General features: G+C 39.4%; 2 protein-coding genes across 4 annotated transcripts in view; one reads left to right on the top strand and one right to left on the bottom strand.

The window, feature by feature from the left end:
• LOC131692785 (activated Cdc42 kinase-like) overlaps positions 1–17,365 on the bottom strand; it is a 102,850-nt gene that overhangs the window by 35,168 nt on the left and 50,317 nt on the right. For 2 of the 3 annotated variants that reach the window (XM_058980050.1, XM_058980052.1), the window contains exons 4-7: positions 3,208–3,504; positions 2,870–3,146; positions 2,704–2,806; positions 2,309–2,639 (exon numbers count right to left, since the gene is read on the bottom strand). In XM_058980050.1, the coding sequence (XP_058836033.1) occupies positions 2,309–2,639; positions 2,704–2,806; positions 2,870–3,146; positions 3,208–3,504 (1,008 nt within the window). The remainder of the gene's footprint in view (positions 1–2,308; positions 2,640–2,703; positions 2,807–2,869; positions 3,147–3,207; positions 3,505–17,365) is intronic. The other variant, XM_058980051.1, reaches the window with a different exon arrangement.
• On the top strand, positions 14,618–16,263 carry LOC131692787 (uncharacterized). The gene is made up of 5 exons (XM_058980054.1): positions 14,618–14,928; positions 14,988–15,317; positions 15,405–15,519; positions 15,592–15,716; positions 15,773–16,263. The coding sequence occupies exons 1-5, from the start codon at positions 14,821–14,823 to the stop codon at positions 16,097–16,099; spliced, it is 1,005 nt and encodes a 334-aa protein (XP_058836037.1). The 5' UTR covers positions 14,618–14,820; the 3' UTR covers positions 16,100–16,263.

Genomic DNA, 17,365 nt, shown 5'->3' with positions numbered 1-17,365 from the left:
TTTGAAAGGTGGCCGCTTTTCCCGGGTACTTCCGGAACCATCTATGGTGGTCAATGTAGTCAACGAAAGTTTGGTTGGCCGTCGGTGACCGAGAACAGCAAATTTAAGTTGTTTGAGAGACATTTTAGCGAAATTTTTACCTTTTTTGCTTTCATCGGAGTATCGGTTTGAATCACAATTTGCTATGTGATCGCACGCCCAGGCCTGTAACTCCGGAACCGGAAGTCGGATCGGGATGAAATTAAATAGCCATTTACGGGGACGCAATACCTTTCATTTGAGACCAAGTTTAGCCGAATCGGTCTAGCCATCTCCGAGAAACCGATGTGACTGTTATTCTGAATTTAGATACTTCCGCCGGGGTTTCCGGAACCGATGATGGTGGCCAATGTGACCAAAGAGACTTTGAATGGCTGTTAATGACCTAGTACTACAAATCGAAGCAGTTGTGGTCACATTTTGGAAAAATTTTCACCATTATACATTCATTGCAGAATTTCTTAAAATCGACATTTTCTGCGTGATCGTACTCATCACCCTGTAATTCCGGAACCGGAAGTCGGATCCATTAGAAATTCAATAGCAGCCTATGGGAACGTTGCACCTTTCATTTGAGACCAAGTTTGTCAAAATCGGTTCATCCATCTCTGAGAAAAATGAGTGACATTTTTGGTACATACACACACACATACACACACATACATACATACATACATACATACATACATACACACATACACACATACATACACACAGATATTTTGCGATCTCGGCGAACTGAGCCGAATGTTATATGAGACTCGGCCATCCGGGCCTCGGTTAGAAAGTCGGTTTTTGGAGCAATTGCGTAACCTTTCTATATGAGAAAGGCAAAAGAATAATATTTAATTAGCTTTATCAGCATGAGTTCAATGTTATCTTCATGTGATTATATTTTAAAATCTTGGTGGAATGGGTTTAAAAGTGGAGGGAATGGGGGGGTTAGTAGAGTGGGAGTGGAGGATGCGTCAGAAATCCTTCATCTTATTTTGGTATACCGGGTGGATGAAGGAAATGCGGGCGTGAGGGTGGTCCAAGGGGACGGTAGTGATGAAGGAGGGAGATGTAAAGGCAAGGCGGGGGGGGGGGGGGCGGAGGGGCTCTGATGCAATACTCAGCTGCATATTTTGCCTTCCATTTGAGACTTGGTTTGAGAAAATCGGTTCAGTCATCACCGAAGAACCAATGTGACTTTATTTGTGGAATATGCCCGGAATTCCGGACTTCCGGAATCGTCGATAGTGGACAATATATTCAAAGAATGTTTGATTGGCAATCAGTGATCTAGATCTGCGATTAGAAGTAATTTGGTGACCATTACAATAGTTTTTAGCCTCTGAGGTATTACGATTGTACCGATTTATATGGGAAATTCCAGTGTATCCTTACTAACACCCCTGTAACTTCGGAAGCAAGAGTCAGAACAGAATGAAATTCAGCAGCAGTCAATGGTATTACTGTAACTTTCATTTGAAATCAAGTTTGTAAAAATCGGTAGAGAATTCGTTGGGGAATGGGTGTGATATTAGCCTAGGAACTTGGCGGGTTCCCCGGGGGCGTCATGAACTGTCATAGGTGGCCAATGTGGTCAAAGCTGCTTTGATTGATCATTAGTGATCCAGACCCGCAAACTAGAGTAATGTTACATCAATTTTAATATGTTTTACATCATTTGAACATCATGGTGGTACCAGTTTCTATGGGAATTTGCTGGGTGACCGCACTCTTCAACCCGTAACTCCGGAACCGGAAGTCGGATCAACTAAAAATTCAATAGCAGCTTATGGGAGCGTTATACCTTTCATATGAAACTAAGTTTGCGAAAATCGGTTCAGCCATCTCTGAGAAAATTGTGTGAGTTTAAATGACACACACACATACACACACACATACATACACACACACACAGACATTTGCCGATCTCGACGAACTGAATCGAATGGTGTATGACACTCGGCCCTCCGGGCCTCCGTTAAAAAGTCGATTTTTACAGTGATTGCATAGCCTTTCTTTATATGAGAAAGGCAAAACTAACAAGTATTTAAACAGGTTGCCATCGATAGGTTGATAACACATGTAACGCGAATGCCACAAATGCGAAATGCTTAAGTAAACAATGTAGCAATAGTTGAAATCGTGAAAGACCCCGCACACGCTTTACGTGTATTATTGACTGTTCTTTCGCCGCTCTTCCGTTACCGCACAACCGCTGTTCATCTATACCTATACCTATCTGACCAGAACAACGTCGTATCGCAAAAATACTCACATGCAAATCCGGCACATTCTTGGCTTCCTCGGAAAAGTTTCGCCTCTCCCGGTAAGCACTGGACAACGTTCCGATGCCGTGATGATGCCCGGACGACGACGAAGCCAGATGGTCTTTATCGGAACCACTACCACGGCTACCACTAGCCGAACCACCTCCCATCCCGGCCGAACCCGAACCGGACGAGTGGTGATGACTGCTGCCAGCGCTACCACCACTTCCCCCACTGCTACCGCCAACCACACCGTGAATGTGGGGGAAACGGAAGCTAAACTTCCGCTTTGGACTGGACGTCTGCTGGCTTGAGTCCGAAACCAGGTCCGTCATTGATCTGAAACGAGTCGAATTTAAATGTGAATCTGTAATTATCATTTTCAATTGATTAGTTCTCCTACTTCGCACTAATTTCATTGGCAATCTCGATGGCTTGGTTTAGTAACCTTTCGTCTTTTACTGAAATCGGTTTGACGGTGCTGGTTTTCTTCTTGGATTTGTGTCCTACGGAATAAAATACCGATGAGTGAATGATCTTCAACTGATCATAGCGTGACCGAAACTTACCACTCTTATTACTAACAGTTCCCGAACTGGAGCTGTTTTTGCGATTGAGCTTAGATGACAGTTCGGCCAGTTCGTTTCGCTTGTTCATATTTTCCACGTCCGGCGAGAGCGGGGGCAGCTGTTGCTGTTGCTCGGAGGCCGTCGTCATCGATTTGAACATGTACTCCATTTCGTCCAGCAGTGACGTTCCGTGATCGAACACCTTTTCCGTGGGGATGTCATCGTCGGATATTTCATGATACTCGTGCGGGTCCTGATTGTCGGAAGATTTCGTTCCCTATGGGTGAAGAAATGATTTAATGTTTTAATAGCTCAAAAGCATATCGTAACAAACTTACTTTTGTTTGATTGTGCAAGTTCGCTTCCCCGTTCGAATCGGCATTGATGAACGGATTGCTATCCTTGAAGCCACTGTTGCGAAAATCGAATGTACTCGCCAGTCCGCTGTCCACTGTTGAATGGTCGTGGTTTTCACCAGCATTCACAAAGTTTTGATGGCCGGTTTGTAGCGTTTCCGAGAAGTACCCACTAGCCGTTTGGATCGAATCCGGACTGGTGGGTGTGGGTGGCAGCAGCAGCGGAGTTTGTTCCAAATCTTCCGATGGTTTGTACGGGGTCACTATCTGTCGGGGTAGCTATTTCAAAAGACGAATTGTTATCTGGTCCGGTTTGGGGGTTTGTTTAGATGGTGTGGGATGTGAGGCAGTTGGTCGTTTAATGAATGGTCTTTTAGGATAACATGTGAACACCGAGAAAGTACGAACGCAGATAGGTGCCTTCAGTGTTTGTGAATCGTAATTAGACTGAATTGGAATATGTGAGTTCGTAAGCATGATGAAACATTGCCAACGTGTTTTATAACATTGCTCCAATATACGTTTCATTAAATACGATTCTGACTAGGTGCAGATATGTTAACTTACTTATGTACAAATTATGTGGTGGTCATATCACAATTTTTTTCTGGATTAGTATAGACATTTTCCTTGTTCCACAGTATATTAATGCAGTAGTACTCGATTTCAAGATTATGCCCAGTCCGTCCAACAGTAACACCACCGTACAACTGGACCATATTTCATAAACAACAAAGATTATGCAGCACAAGGGACTCTACACTAACTTCACTTTAAGTCCAACCCCAATAAATATAGTGAAGAGGGATGTTCTCCTTTTAACGAGCGACATGTAGAAACATGTGTTTTTATGCTTTAAATGAGTGTAACCTAACATATTGCTAATGTGCGATACCACTGAAGAATAACTCCGGTGTTCGTTCCTGTGCATACGCGAAGATATGAAACACTTTGCACTAAGAGTAGCTGTCATGTTGAGAGCCTAGGTTACCGTAAGTGATGACCGGCGTGCCGAAGCACTAGATCGTGTTTTTGGTTGTGAATACCCTCGACAATTCAACATGAATGTCTTGATAGTCAAACAAACCATTAAATTCCTGACAAACGGACTCTTATTTTTTGGAAATGTGAAGTCGCATACCAGCTTCAAGTTCCACTAACAAGCAATCCAAAGCCAATAGAACTGTGACCGAAACCATCACAGAAAATACAGCCCCAATCAATCCTGTAAAACCGAACCGATTTGTGAGTTTTTTTTTAAATTTGTATTTGGTTTTACCACAGTTCATACCGAAACTTCAACAAGGTAATGTTCTTATTTTTTTTCTACTGTCGATTATGGTGACTTGTCTCGACCCTTGTCATAGACCAGTATATCTGGGCGTTTGTAGTGTAGGAATTGGTCCGATAGAACAGTGTGATCCCAGTACAGCTTGGAACGGGCACAGCTTTCTACTTACAGTCTGTAATCTTCTCCCCCACAGTCTGCAGATTGCAGTTAAGGTTGGAGTTAACGTTCGGTAGGTAAAGTGCGCTATATTTGCGGTCTGCAGCACAAACTGCTTGATATACTCCATGTCGGTTGGCGCTTCATACAAGTATTCTCGCAGTCGTAGCACCTGCGCTACGCATACTGCCTGGATATCGACTATTCCTTGTTCCCCTTCATCCCGTGGCAATGTGAATCTCTCCAGTGCCAACTGCTTGTCTAAACGCCTTCCTCAATTTTCTCTCAGCATTTTCCAGGTTCCATTTGATGACACCAAAACGGTCTGTCAAAACGGGGACAGCAAACGTGTTGATTGCCCTGATCTTATTCCCCACGTTCAGGGAAGACTTCAAGACACAGTTCACTCGATTCATGAGCATATCTCGGAGCTCAAGCTTGATGTCGGTGTGATAATTCCTGGGGAGCCAATCCAAGAATCTTATACGGTTCGTCACGAACCATGGCCCGGCTCATGGCGCCTTCGTCGATATCGTAGCCACTAATGTCGACCAATAGTCCTGATAGTAGCTTAACGGATCTTCTTTTCTCTGGGCCAAACTTCATACCGATGACGTCACTAATCCTTTCGACTAATCATCAAACTACCCAGTCGTTCTGTTCAGTCAGCAATCAGCAGAGATCATCGCTTCCGATGAGCTTTCTCCATTATCTGATAGCCATGTCCGTTTCATTGAATGTCCTGCATCGCTTATATTTACTTTCTTGTACTCAAAAAAGAATACGAGCTTGTACTGGCCTTCAGAAGAAATTTCACTGTACCGAAACGGCCGGCGGTGACACCTTACGTTTGAAGCTTGTCCACATGATGTACTTATTTGACGCGCACCGAGTAACCGAGTGTATTCGACAAACTACTGACCCCGTATGATCGAATATAATGTAGCCGATGGTATCCTTTTCGTAGTCTGTACACAATCAAGCCAAAATATGAATAAAGATTATTTCATGTCTCAGAAAAAGCCTGATTATTGTTCGTGTTCATGTGCTACCCGGATCGCTTGATGAAATGGACAAACTGGTTTAGGATTGCCATCTTCCAATTTTTTACTATAATTGATTTCGTGTAAAATCGAAAAGTCGGCTATCTTCCGTAACAGAAGCTGGATCGTGCGCATTTTGCATGGTGAATTTCTTCGCGGACTCTGATCACTGCGAAGGGTGGATGCTTTTGAAAAATAGCCTTTTAGGCACTTGCGGAAAAGAGGGGATTTGTTTTAAATTCGGTTTGCAGGTTAAATATACGAATTTTCCTACCCAGAAAAATAAAAATCTATCGCTGAAATGGGATATTACGTTTTACACCAACAGATATAACCACGCAAAATGAGCCGGATGATATTTTGACAATTAGGTTCTTTACTGACACAGTTACCCTCATTTTTCTTACCGGTTCACTAATACCTATTCCATGGACTTAGAAAAATTTGGTGCCCAACTAGATTCGCTCAAAGCAAAGCGCAAAGAATTTTTCTAAGTCCATGTAAACAGTACAAGCGAACTGTCAAAAATAAACACCGAGTTCATCTATGACGTCACTGTAAAGCATTCATTTCTCGATGGTTTGTTTACATGGGAATTATGTTAGTTCGAATGAAACAGACGAACATCCGGTACACTCGTAGTCACGCAACTGACGAAGCAAACAAACCACCGAGAATTCTCAAACGTGAACTTCATTCATCATGAGTCCATTCGTGTCGTCATCTTGTATATATCAATTTTAATTTGTTTATATTATAATCCATCGTCGACCATTTTTTTTATAATTAATATATTTATTTAGGCCCAAATGCGGTAGCTCGACGAGGTCGATTGTTCGATTTTTACAATAAATTAAAAAAAAACAACTAAGTCAAGTTTTTTTGTCTCGTTCAGACGCAGCTTTCTGCTGCGTGTTGAGATCCTTTTTCTAGGGGGCGAAATATTGCCAGTGTTGTCCACTGCCATTTGAGGTTCGATCCGTTTGTCTTCTTTTGCGTTGTCGTTCATGTCCATGTCCTCATCCGTAGTACTTTCCTGCTGCTCGCGGTCAGATGTTCCAGTTTGTGTCTTACTCTTATCGGTCGTTATTGTATGTTCGTATTTTTCGGCATTCGTTTTGTTGTTGTTGTTGCTGGTTGTTGGTGCTTGATCCGGAGATGTTGGTTTTGCAGCTGTTAGTGGTTTAGCGTAAGATGGTTCTGGGCTGATTTCAGTTGGATTGGTTAAGTTTTCCTTAACAATTTCTACGCAAGGTTTTCCGAGGTGCAGCTTCTTCGTGCAGAACTGGCACGTAGGAATTTGCCCTAGGTACGCGACTAGTGATGTCTGTTGAATGAGAGCATCGTCCCTTCCTAACACTGTGAAGCTTAAGTATGAGGGAATTGGCTTGGTCACACGCATTCTCACCACACGAACACCATTAGGGATGCCCGGGAAAAAATTCCTCCATGTATCATGTGTAACGGAGTCTACTTCTCCGTATTTTTGCAAGCATTTTTTAATCGCGCCGTCAGGGGTACGCGTAGCCAAATCATGGACCCGAACTTCTACGGCGCCGTTCTCGATGTATACGGGAATGCTATATTTAACATTGCCGTATTCGGCGGTGTGCTGCATGTTGTTTCGCGAGGCGAATGACTCAGCTTGGTTAATGTTGTTGAACGAAATCAGCACGCAATGTTTGATATGATGCATTTGTAGGGTTTTCACTTCAGCCAGATTGAGTTCCATCTGCACTTTTAATAACTGTTCCACTTCCCGAATGGCTGGTCTTACAGGGCATTTTGAAAAATCAACAGCAACACAGTTCGGCCGCATCTGGGTTGCTTTTTGCTGGGCACCGTCACTCATCACTTTATCGCACAGTAGGTATAGGCTATTGTTATATGGACTGCTTGTGTGATAGGCACCGATTGATTTTTAGGTAGAATTGACTGTTTCACTTGCGCGGGACGATTTTTTGCTTCTGCTCAGGGCGAGATGTGAAGACAAACTGATCGTCGACTATGTTTATTTTCCTAGAACGCTGTGCTGCTTGAGATATTTCTTTTGTTTCGTTTCCGAGGGGTAATTCAATGTTTTGGTAACTGGCGGTAAATGACTCGGACACTTTCTACGGAATATTTCATGAAGTGTCTAGTCGAGTCGTTGGTCAAACCACCAATTGGTTCCAAAACAGTAGGTATCAAAAGTGAGAAAGTTGACTATATACAGCTACAACACGTCCGTAATTGTATACTGAGAACGATTGGAAATTTAGTAGACAGGAAATTTCATTGCGATCAACAACATGTAACACAACATCGAATATGACAATGTTAAAACCAAGATCCCCGTATATATATATATATATATATATATATATATATATATATATATATATATATATATATATATATATATATATATATATATATATATATATATATATATATATATATATATATATATATATATATATATATATATATATATATATATATATATATATATATATATATATATATATATATATAAATATATATATATATATATATATATATATATATATATATATATATATATATATATATATATATATATATATATATATATATATATATATATATATATATATATATATATATATATATATATATATATATATATATATATATATATATATATATATATATATATATATATATATATATATATATACGACGATTCTCACAGTCACGTCACTTGGTGACTAGATGACTAGAAGAAAATTCCCTTCTAGTCACTAGGTGACGTGACTGTGAGAATAGGGCCCGTGGACAAGCTTCAAATGTAAAGTGTCACCGCCGGCCGTTTCGGTACAGTGAAATTTCTTCTGAAGGCCAGTACAAGTTTATCCGGAACTATTTAGCTCGTATTCTTTTTTAAGTACAAGAAAGTAAATATAAGCGATGCAATGAAACGGACATGGCTATCAGATAATGGAGAAAGCTCATCGGAAGCGGTGACCCATGCCTTAAGATCTCTGCTGATTGCTGACTCAACAGAACGACTGGGTGTAGTCATCAAACTAGTCGAAAGGATTAGCGACGACATCGGTATGAAGTTTTGCCTAGAGAAAAGAAGATCCGTTAAGCTACTATCAGGACTATTGGTCGACATTAGTGGCTACGATATCGACGAAGGCGCCATGAACCGGGACATGGTTCGGGACGAACCGTAAAAGTATCTTGGATTCTAGCTCCCCAGAAATCATCACACCGACATCAAGCTTGAGCTCCGAGATATGTTCATGAGTCGAGTGAACTGTGTCTTGAAGTCTTCTCTGAACGTGGGGAGTAAGATCAGAGCAATCAACACGTTTGCTGTCCCCGTTTTGACAGACAGTTTTGGTGTCATCAAATGGAACCTGGAAAATTCTGAAAGAAAATTGAGGAAGGCGTTTAGACAAGCAGGGATGCGCCATCCTCAGTTGGCGCTGGAGAGATTCACATTGCCACGGGATGAAGGGGAACAATGAATAGTCGACATCCAGGCACTATGCGTAGCGCAGGTGCTACGACTGCGAGAATACTTGTATAAAGTGCCAACCGACATGGAGTGTATCAAGCAGTTTGTGCTGCAGACCGCAAATATAGCGCACTTCACTTACCGCACGCTAACTCCAACCTTAACTGCAATCTGCAGACTGTGGTGGAGAAGATTACAGACTGTACAACTTTCTCCCGTTTCAAGCTGTACTGGGATCACACTGTTCTATCGGACCAATTCCTACACTACAAACGCCCAAATATACTGGTCTATGACAAGGGTCGAGACAAGTCACCATAATCGACAGTAGAAAAAAAAATAAGAACATTACCTTGTTGAAGTTTCGGTATGAACTGTGGTAAAACCAAATACAAATTTAAAAAAAAAAACTCACAAATCGGTTCGGTTTTATAGGATTGATTGGGGCTGTATTTTCTGTGATGGTTTCGGTCACAGGTCTATTGGCTTTGGATTGCTTGTTAGTGGAACTTGAAGCTGGTATGCGACTTCACATTTCCAAAAAGTAAGAGTCCGGTTGTCAGGAACTTAATGGTTTGTTTGACTACACGCTCGTAAAAAGTTACTCAGATTCTGAGTACTTTTAACTCAGTTTTGAATGATGTTCGTAAACGTCAAAAATTGAGTTGTCATGTATAATATCTCTGAGTAACTCTGACTCTATTTTTGGGTATTACACAAGAAACCGTTTTGGAGTTACCAAACGGAAAAGCCGTTTCTCGCCAAGTTAAAAATTCCAAGCGTCATCCGCCATTTTCCATTAGTAGGTACACGCTCGTTTAGTTATCGCTCATCACTTTTTCACAAATAAAAATTTGTTCAAATATTTATAATAGTTGAAGCTAGAGTTGTAGTGTGTAAAATACATTTGAATTGAAAGAGTGGATTTGAACAACCAGCATGCAGAAGATTTCGGAAGAGGTGGATGCTGAAACTGCAATGAAGTTGCGAGGTAATATTCACGTTATATAATATATATATATATATATATATATATATATATATATATATACTGGAAAAAAAGTGTAAGGTTTCAGGTTTCTCATGCCATGTGCCAAATTGTGGGAAGATGATTCCTAGACACGTGGATGAATTGAAGGAACACTTCCGGTTGGTACACAATTTGAACACCAGCAAAGCAGCCGCTCAACCTTTCCTTTGTTCAGAATGTGGTTCACTGTACCAGAGGTTTAAGAGCTTGAAACGGCACATAGAGAGTGTTCATCCACTAATTACAGAAAATTCTACAAATATTTCATACGACCATGACGCTGTTGAACAAATTCAAAATAATCATCCGGAAAATATGCTCGTAGATGATGATTATCTGTTGAGAATAACGAATACCATATTCTTTAAAACGGCGCCGTCGTTGGATGAAATTACTAAGAAAATTAGTAAATTCGCCACAGATTTGCGAAAAGATGTATCTCTTCCCGAGACAAAAATCAAAAAGTTCTTACAGGTTACCTCGAATCTTATAGAAGATTACGAGTGTTACATGTTGAATCTATTCAGAGAATTTTTGAAATCGAAGTCGATCCCATTAAACGATACCGACGCTTTGAAATTTATAAACGACGCATCTTTGGATGGAATTTTTGCAGACGTAGCTTCTCCAAAAGACAACCTAGCATATTTGTCTGGAGTTGCGGGTTGTGCTGTGCCAAACCCTAGGTAAGAAGTCTTGGGAAGAACTAGAATCACTAAAACTGTCCCTGCGATTACCAAACTAGGCAAAAGAAAAAGTGTACAAATAGTGAAAGACGTTGCTCACTATATTCCACTAACCAGCATTTTAGCACTGGTTATGAAGAATCCCGGAGCTCGCAAGATGATAGCAGAAGAAGCAGTGAATGACGATATCTTGTGCGGTTTCAAAGATGGTCAACGTTTCAAAACACACCCGTTCCTGACACGGTTTCCCGATGCATTACGTTTCTCGCTTCATCTGGACGATGTCGAATATCTGAACCCTTTGGGATCACGCAAATCAAAAAAAAAAAACTTACCAATTTCAGTGTTAAAATTGAGAATCTCCACCCCGCCATTAATTCATCCTCCAACAGGATATATCTAACGCTTACAGTTCGCTCAAGAGATGTAAAAAAATATGGCTACAATAACGTTATGAAACCGCTGATTCAAGATTTGCGTGAGCTTGAATCAGATGATGGTGTTGTAGTACAATATGGGAGTGAAAAGTTTACGATGAGGGCAGTTCTAGTGCATGTTTTGGGGGACACGCTGGCAATTCATGAAATTTTCGAGTTAATGGGGCCCCAATCAAGTCTATTCTGTAGAATGTGCTATGCGACGCGTACTGCACTTCATTGTGGAAACATTGGTGATACCTTCCCTCATCGCACTGAAGAAAGCATACAAGGTGATTTAAATGCTCTTCAAAGCGGAACTAAAACACCTTCACAATGCGGAATCATTCGAAAATCAGCACTGAATGAAGTTAAATATTTCAACATAGCGGAAAATAACACGTTTGATCCAATGCATGATCTTTTGGAAGGCGTCGTCATGGTCGTAATCAAATGTGTTTTGAACGAAGCTGTAAATATCCATAAAGTGATAACGATTAGTCAAGTCAACCAAATTATACAGCATTACGAATACGGTATAACTGAATCGGCTGATAAACCTACCGCTAATTTTACTTGCGAGAAGTTAAAAGCACGTGGACATGCTATTCCTCAGTCAGCTTCGCAATGTTGGCTTCTCCTTCGAGCATTCCCTTTTATGTTCAACCAGATTCTCGGATTTAATTCAAATTTATCATCATTGCTTAAAGCTCTCATGAAAATAACTTATTATAGTTTCTCCAATAAGCTAACATTGAATCAGATTAACGATCTGGAAAACGAAATCGAATGTTTTTACAAGTTGTTCAAATCCTGCTTCCCTGCCATCAACCCTACCAATAAATTCCATCACATCTCTCATTATCCCTACATAATTCGTCAGGATGGGCCAGTTGTTAATCATAGTTGCTTACGCTTCGAAGCGAAATTCAAGGAGTCGAAATCCCAAGCGAAGACATGCAACAATTTCATCAATTTAACAAACAGCTTTGCTAAGCGCCTGAATCTAGCACAGATAATCACTATTCTTGACCATTCATACGAAATTGGTACGGTAGATATCGTTTCGTCAAAGCACATACACAAAAAATCTCTAAGTAATTTACTCCTGATCCGGGATCTACCAGATTCAATCAAATATATAAACCATATGAAAATAAATAACACAAGCTTTCGGCCGGGACTGATAGCGAAATACCAAATATGCAACGAAATGTCCTATGGTTTGATAATAGATATATTGCAATCGGATAATCAAATTGTTTGCCTAATACAGCATCTCGAATGCGAATATTGTTTACAATACAACAGTTACAAACTCAAAACTGACAGTCAAGTTATTCGCATATCACACAAGAACTTGCAAACGAAAAAAACATACAACTTATGGAGTATATACGGAGATTCAGAAGAAAACTACTATATAAGTTTGAAATATGTAGATAGTTAGTAGGGAAATAAACTTGGAAATAAATTTATAATAAAATAAACAACAATCAAGAAGGTAGTGCAAACAACTTGAGATGTCACTTTAAACCTTTATATATACTTATTCGCTCTTTTCAGCCCAAAAAATAAACGATCAGAACCTAGTTCTGCTCAACGATGCCGACCTAGTTGAAATGGGGATAATCGAAAAAGGATCCCGTCTAACAATTCTTAACATAATAAAAAACTATAGTTCTGAAGCTAATCCGACCAAAGATAAAATTGATGAGACTTCCACTAATGTTCAAAATTTGGTAAACTTTCTACTATAATTACTGTAAGCGCTTGTCGTACTATACATATTTAACGTTTTCAGATTAACCGTTCGACATTCGAAGATGACGCAAAATTCCGAATGAAAATTTTGTATCCAATTTTGGATCAAGGGATCGTACCAGATAAGGACGGTTTAAATCATCTTACACGAGTCGCATGCAAGCAAATGGAGACTCAAATAATGGACGGTCAAAGGCAAGTAGAAAGTTTTATTTGTTACTCTACTAGTGCATCAAACTATGAACACTCCTTAAAGTGTGATAGAATGAATTGTTTACATTGAACCGCACGAGTCTCTCCGCTAGAGCAACCTTGCGGCGAAATGCGCAATGCCTATACATATTTATAGGGCTTACGGCCAATTTCTTTATCCTCGCTTAAATTTTAAACCGGGTTCACCAGTACGTTTAAACCTGGTTAAGACGTTAAGCGAGAATGAAGAAATCGGCCCTTAGTAGTCCTTCGAGCAAATATGCAGGTGATCTAACACTGTCTATGAGCAGAGAAAAGCAATGCCTTTCGTTGTGAAGCTTCTATTTCAAAAAACATCGTAGTCAATCAGTATCATGCATTATTACTTCATTGAGCCTATGAAACTATGAAGTATGCATAGTAATGAAGCACGGCCAAACAACTTCACTTCTGATTATCAATGTAAAGAAATGTATGAAACACAGTACAAACTGCTAGAGGAAACCACATAGTTATCAGTTCTTCGCATCCTGATTTCAATATTGACCATTCTTTTCACATCTTCAATCTGGTTCGATTTATAAACTTCGGCATAAGAACGTACATGCGTCTTTGACGGTGGTACTTAGAAAGCGTAATTCGTCATGTTCCGGCACAAAATTATAAAGACGACCGACGACGACGAATTATAATAACTTAAACATTTAAACCAACATAATTTAAAGGTATACAATTTCTGTTTATAGCGAGCGTGTTTATTTGTTTACATATACAGTTCAATCGTAAATCGACCAAAGGGTCTAACTAAGCCGCAATGTCGTTGAATCGAGCAACAGCGATGCCAGATTTACAGACTGTGGACAGATTTGCTGCACTGAGAAACAAAAATATGCAGAATTAGCATACTTTCATTCCCGTCTCTTTTGCTGTAATTCTCGACGAACATGTGATTACGGCCTAAAAGCCAACCGTCAAAATCCACTTTGAATGGAAATTCCAGACAAACCGTTACTAGTCGAACACAGCTCACAACAGTTTATGAAAGAGAAAACTTTTCTCTTTCGTTTACTACCAACATCTGTGATTGGCGTGTAACGGTTTGTCCGGAATTTCCATTCAAAGTGGATTTTGACAGTTGGCTTTTAGGCCGTAATCATATGTTTGTCGAGAATTTTCATGCATTTTCTAGCATATACTTCTAGTAAATATTCAATGAGTGGATAGACCGAATACGTCCAATGCACAAAATTTGCAGCAGAAGAAACGAGAGGCAGATCAAAAAGTATGATATCTGTGATTAAAAAAAAGTTCTGCGTATGCCTGGTCCAGACATTTACAGACTTTTAAAACAGTAATAAACTGACCGATTTTCTTCAGAAAATAATAGATGTGTCCCAGCATGCAAAGAATTACGAATCAAATACCGTTCATACTTTTACCATTTAGATTTTTTTTAAGAAATTTAGAACTTAATCTTTCACGGAATCTTTTTGGTCTTTTTCGGAGTAACGAACCAATGATCTCTAAATGCGCAGGTATCCTTCTGTTGATCAACAGCATGCGGCAGCTGTTCAAATCGTAAAATTATTTCCACAACTTAGTAATACGCGAGTCACACCAACTGCTCCTGATGAGGTTTGTTATTCTATGCTTATTTAATTTCTCTAATATAATTATAATTATTTTCATGCTAGTCATTTTTCTTTTGGCGCAACGGAGGCAAGGAAAAGGGTGCTCATACTGGCATGATATTTCATCGCATCCGGAATGTCATCAAACAGCTACCTGCAGAAAAACATAAATATAATCGAGGAACTATGACTGTAGAAGAGCCCGTTTCAACTGAACTTGTAGAGCGGGCTCAATTGCTCCGAGTAATGCTTGCATCGGCATCAGTAGCAGAACATATTTGTGATGAAATGGACCGATGCTTTCCAGTCCTCAAACTGTTATTAAAAGAAAAGAAACCCGTTAATGATATCTTGGATATGTTTCCACACCTGTGTTCATATGAAGGATTGGTGGTAACATGTTTATTTTTTATTATTTACTATTTCACTTTATGGTATTCACGGAACATATGAATATTTATATCATATCACTTTTTCTAGATTCGTCAAATGTTTGAGAGATTGTATCCTAACAGAACAGAAGGTCTCAAAATCGAGGATGTCTTCTCTCAGTGTCTATCTTATTCACCGTCCAGATTCTCTAGAGTAGAAGATGGTGAGATATATTTTTTTTTAATTTAGCCCAAACGTCTGTCATAAAATTTTAAATTTGTAAAACTATTCACAGATCACATTCGAGGATGCTTGAGAATAATTTCTCATATGCCAATTCGCGGACAAAAAAGAACGCTGGTAGGCTGTCCAACTGTAGGCGAAGAACATTCGGCTTCAATTTTAATTCGTTGGATTGGGGTAAATGCAATATAATATACATAAGGTTAGATGTAATGATTTTATATCGTCATTAGGAGTGCTTAGATACATACGTGGCATCCCCCGCAACTGATTCCAAACTACACATGGTGTGCGTAGCAAGCCCGATGAAAAGAGGAAATTATGCCGTCATTTGTGAGAAAAAAGTTATATTCGAGACTAACAATTCTATTCATGCAGTGGAAATTTTATTCAAATGCCACGCAGTTCTCGGAGTGGAGGTGCCACCTAATTTTAGAATGTTTTGGGACTTTCTGGCATGTGCCATATATAATATAATTCCGCACAGTCAGAGGACAACTGTGAATAGACTCGTCCAAACTTTTATTGAAGTTTCCCGCGCACGTATTGACAACAAATAAAAGGACAACTTTTTTATACAATACTTACTAAAAACCATAAAATTTAATAAACAGAAGTTTCTTTAATTATTATTGTAAAAATATTCCATAAGAAAAGAAAGACTGCATTGTGTTGTATCCAAAACAAAATTTTGACGGCCAATTTCTTCACTGGATGTAAACCGGTTTAGTTCCAGTTCAAATGCAACAATCGATCATGAACCAATTTAAATAGGAATCGGTTGTTGCATTTCTTCTTACAGAAACCATTTAGAATTGCAAGTCATAATCCGGATGTTTCTCAGTAAAGTTCAGTCAGAAATGAGCCGGAATTCCGGCTGGCTCCAGTCAGTATTCCGGCTCCAGTGACACAACCTATTCTAACTAGAATCGGTTGTGTCACTGGAGCCGGAATACTGACTGGAAACAGCTGGAATTCCGGCTCATTTCCGGCTGAACTTTACTGGGTTTTAATGAAATATTGTACTCATAAATTGGGTAATATTCTACCCAAAAACTGAGGAATTACAACTGGCTTTGTTGTCTACTCAAAAATTGGGTAAGCTTCTGCTCATAATATGAGTAAAAATCGATCAATTTTTGGTTTTGTTGAAGTTCTACTGAACCCAAAATTTGAGTAATGTTCAACTCAAAGTCTGCGTAATAATTACTTAATTTTTGGTTTTGTTAAATTTGTACTGAACTCAAAATTTGAGCAATGTTGAACTCAAAATCTGAGTACTAGTGAAGCACTTTTGGGTTTAGTGTAGATAATATTGTACTCAAAAACCGAGTAATAATTACTCAGTTTTTGGTTCAGGCTGGCTTACTCAAATTTGAGTAACTCCGGAATTACTCAATTTAAGGGTTGTTCCACTTTATCTGGAAATGGGTGGGATTAAACTCATTTTTGAGTAACTTTTTACGAGCGTGTATCAATCCATTCATGTTGACTTGTCGAGGGTATTCACAACCAAAAACACGATCTAGTGCTCCGGCACGCCGGTCATCACTTACGGTAACCTAGGCTCTCAACATGACAGTTACTCTTAGTGCAAAATGTTGCATATCTTCGCGTATGCACAGGAACGAACACCGGAGTTAATTTTCAGTGGTATTGCATATTAGCAATATGTTAGATTACACTCATTTAAAGCATAAAAACACATGTTTCTACATGTCGCTCGTTAAAAGGAAAACATCCCTCTTCACTAGTTTATATTTATTGGGGTTGGACTTGAAGTGAAGTTAGTGTAGAGTCCCTTGTGCTGCATAATCTTTGTTGTA

Source organism: Topomyia yanbarensis, chromosome 3 (genome assembly GCF_030247195.1).
Source record: "Topomyia yanbarensis strain Yona2022 chromosome 3, ASM3024719v1, whole genome shotgun sequence".
NCBI classification, from domain to species: Eukaryota; Metazoa; Arthropoda; class Insecta; order Diptera; family Culicidae; genus Topomyia; species Topomyia yanbarensis.
Note: the sequence above shows the minus strand (reverse complement) of the source record. Positions and strands in the feature narration are given on the sequence as shown.

What these genes read in the sequence shown, in the direction of transcription:
- LOC131692787 (XM_058980054.1), top strand. Translation starts at nt 14,821, where the DNA reads ATGCGCAGGTATCCTTCTGTTGATCAACAGCATGCGGCAGCTGTTCAA. An exon ending in ATTCTCTAGAGTAGAAGATG is followed by an intron (nt 15,520 to 15,591) that starts GTGAGATATATT and finishes AACTATTCACAG; the next exon opens with ATCACATTCGAGGATGCTTG. An exon ending in TTTTAATTCGTTGGATTGGG is followed by an intron (nt 15,717 to 15,772) that starts GTAAATGCAATA and finishes TATCGTCATTAG; the next exon opens with GAGTGCTTAGATACATACGT.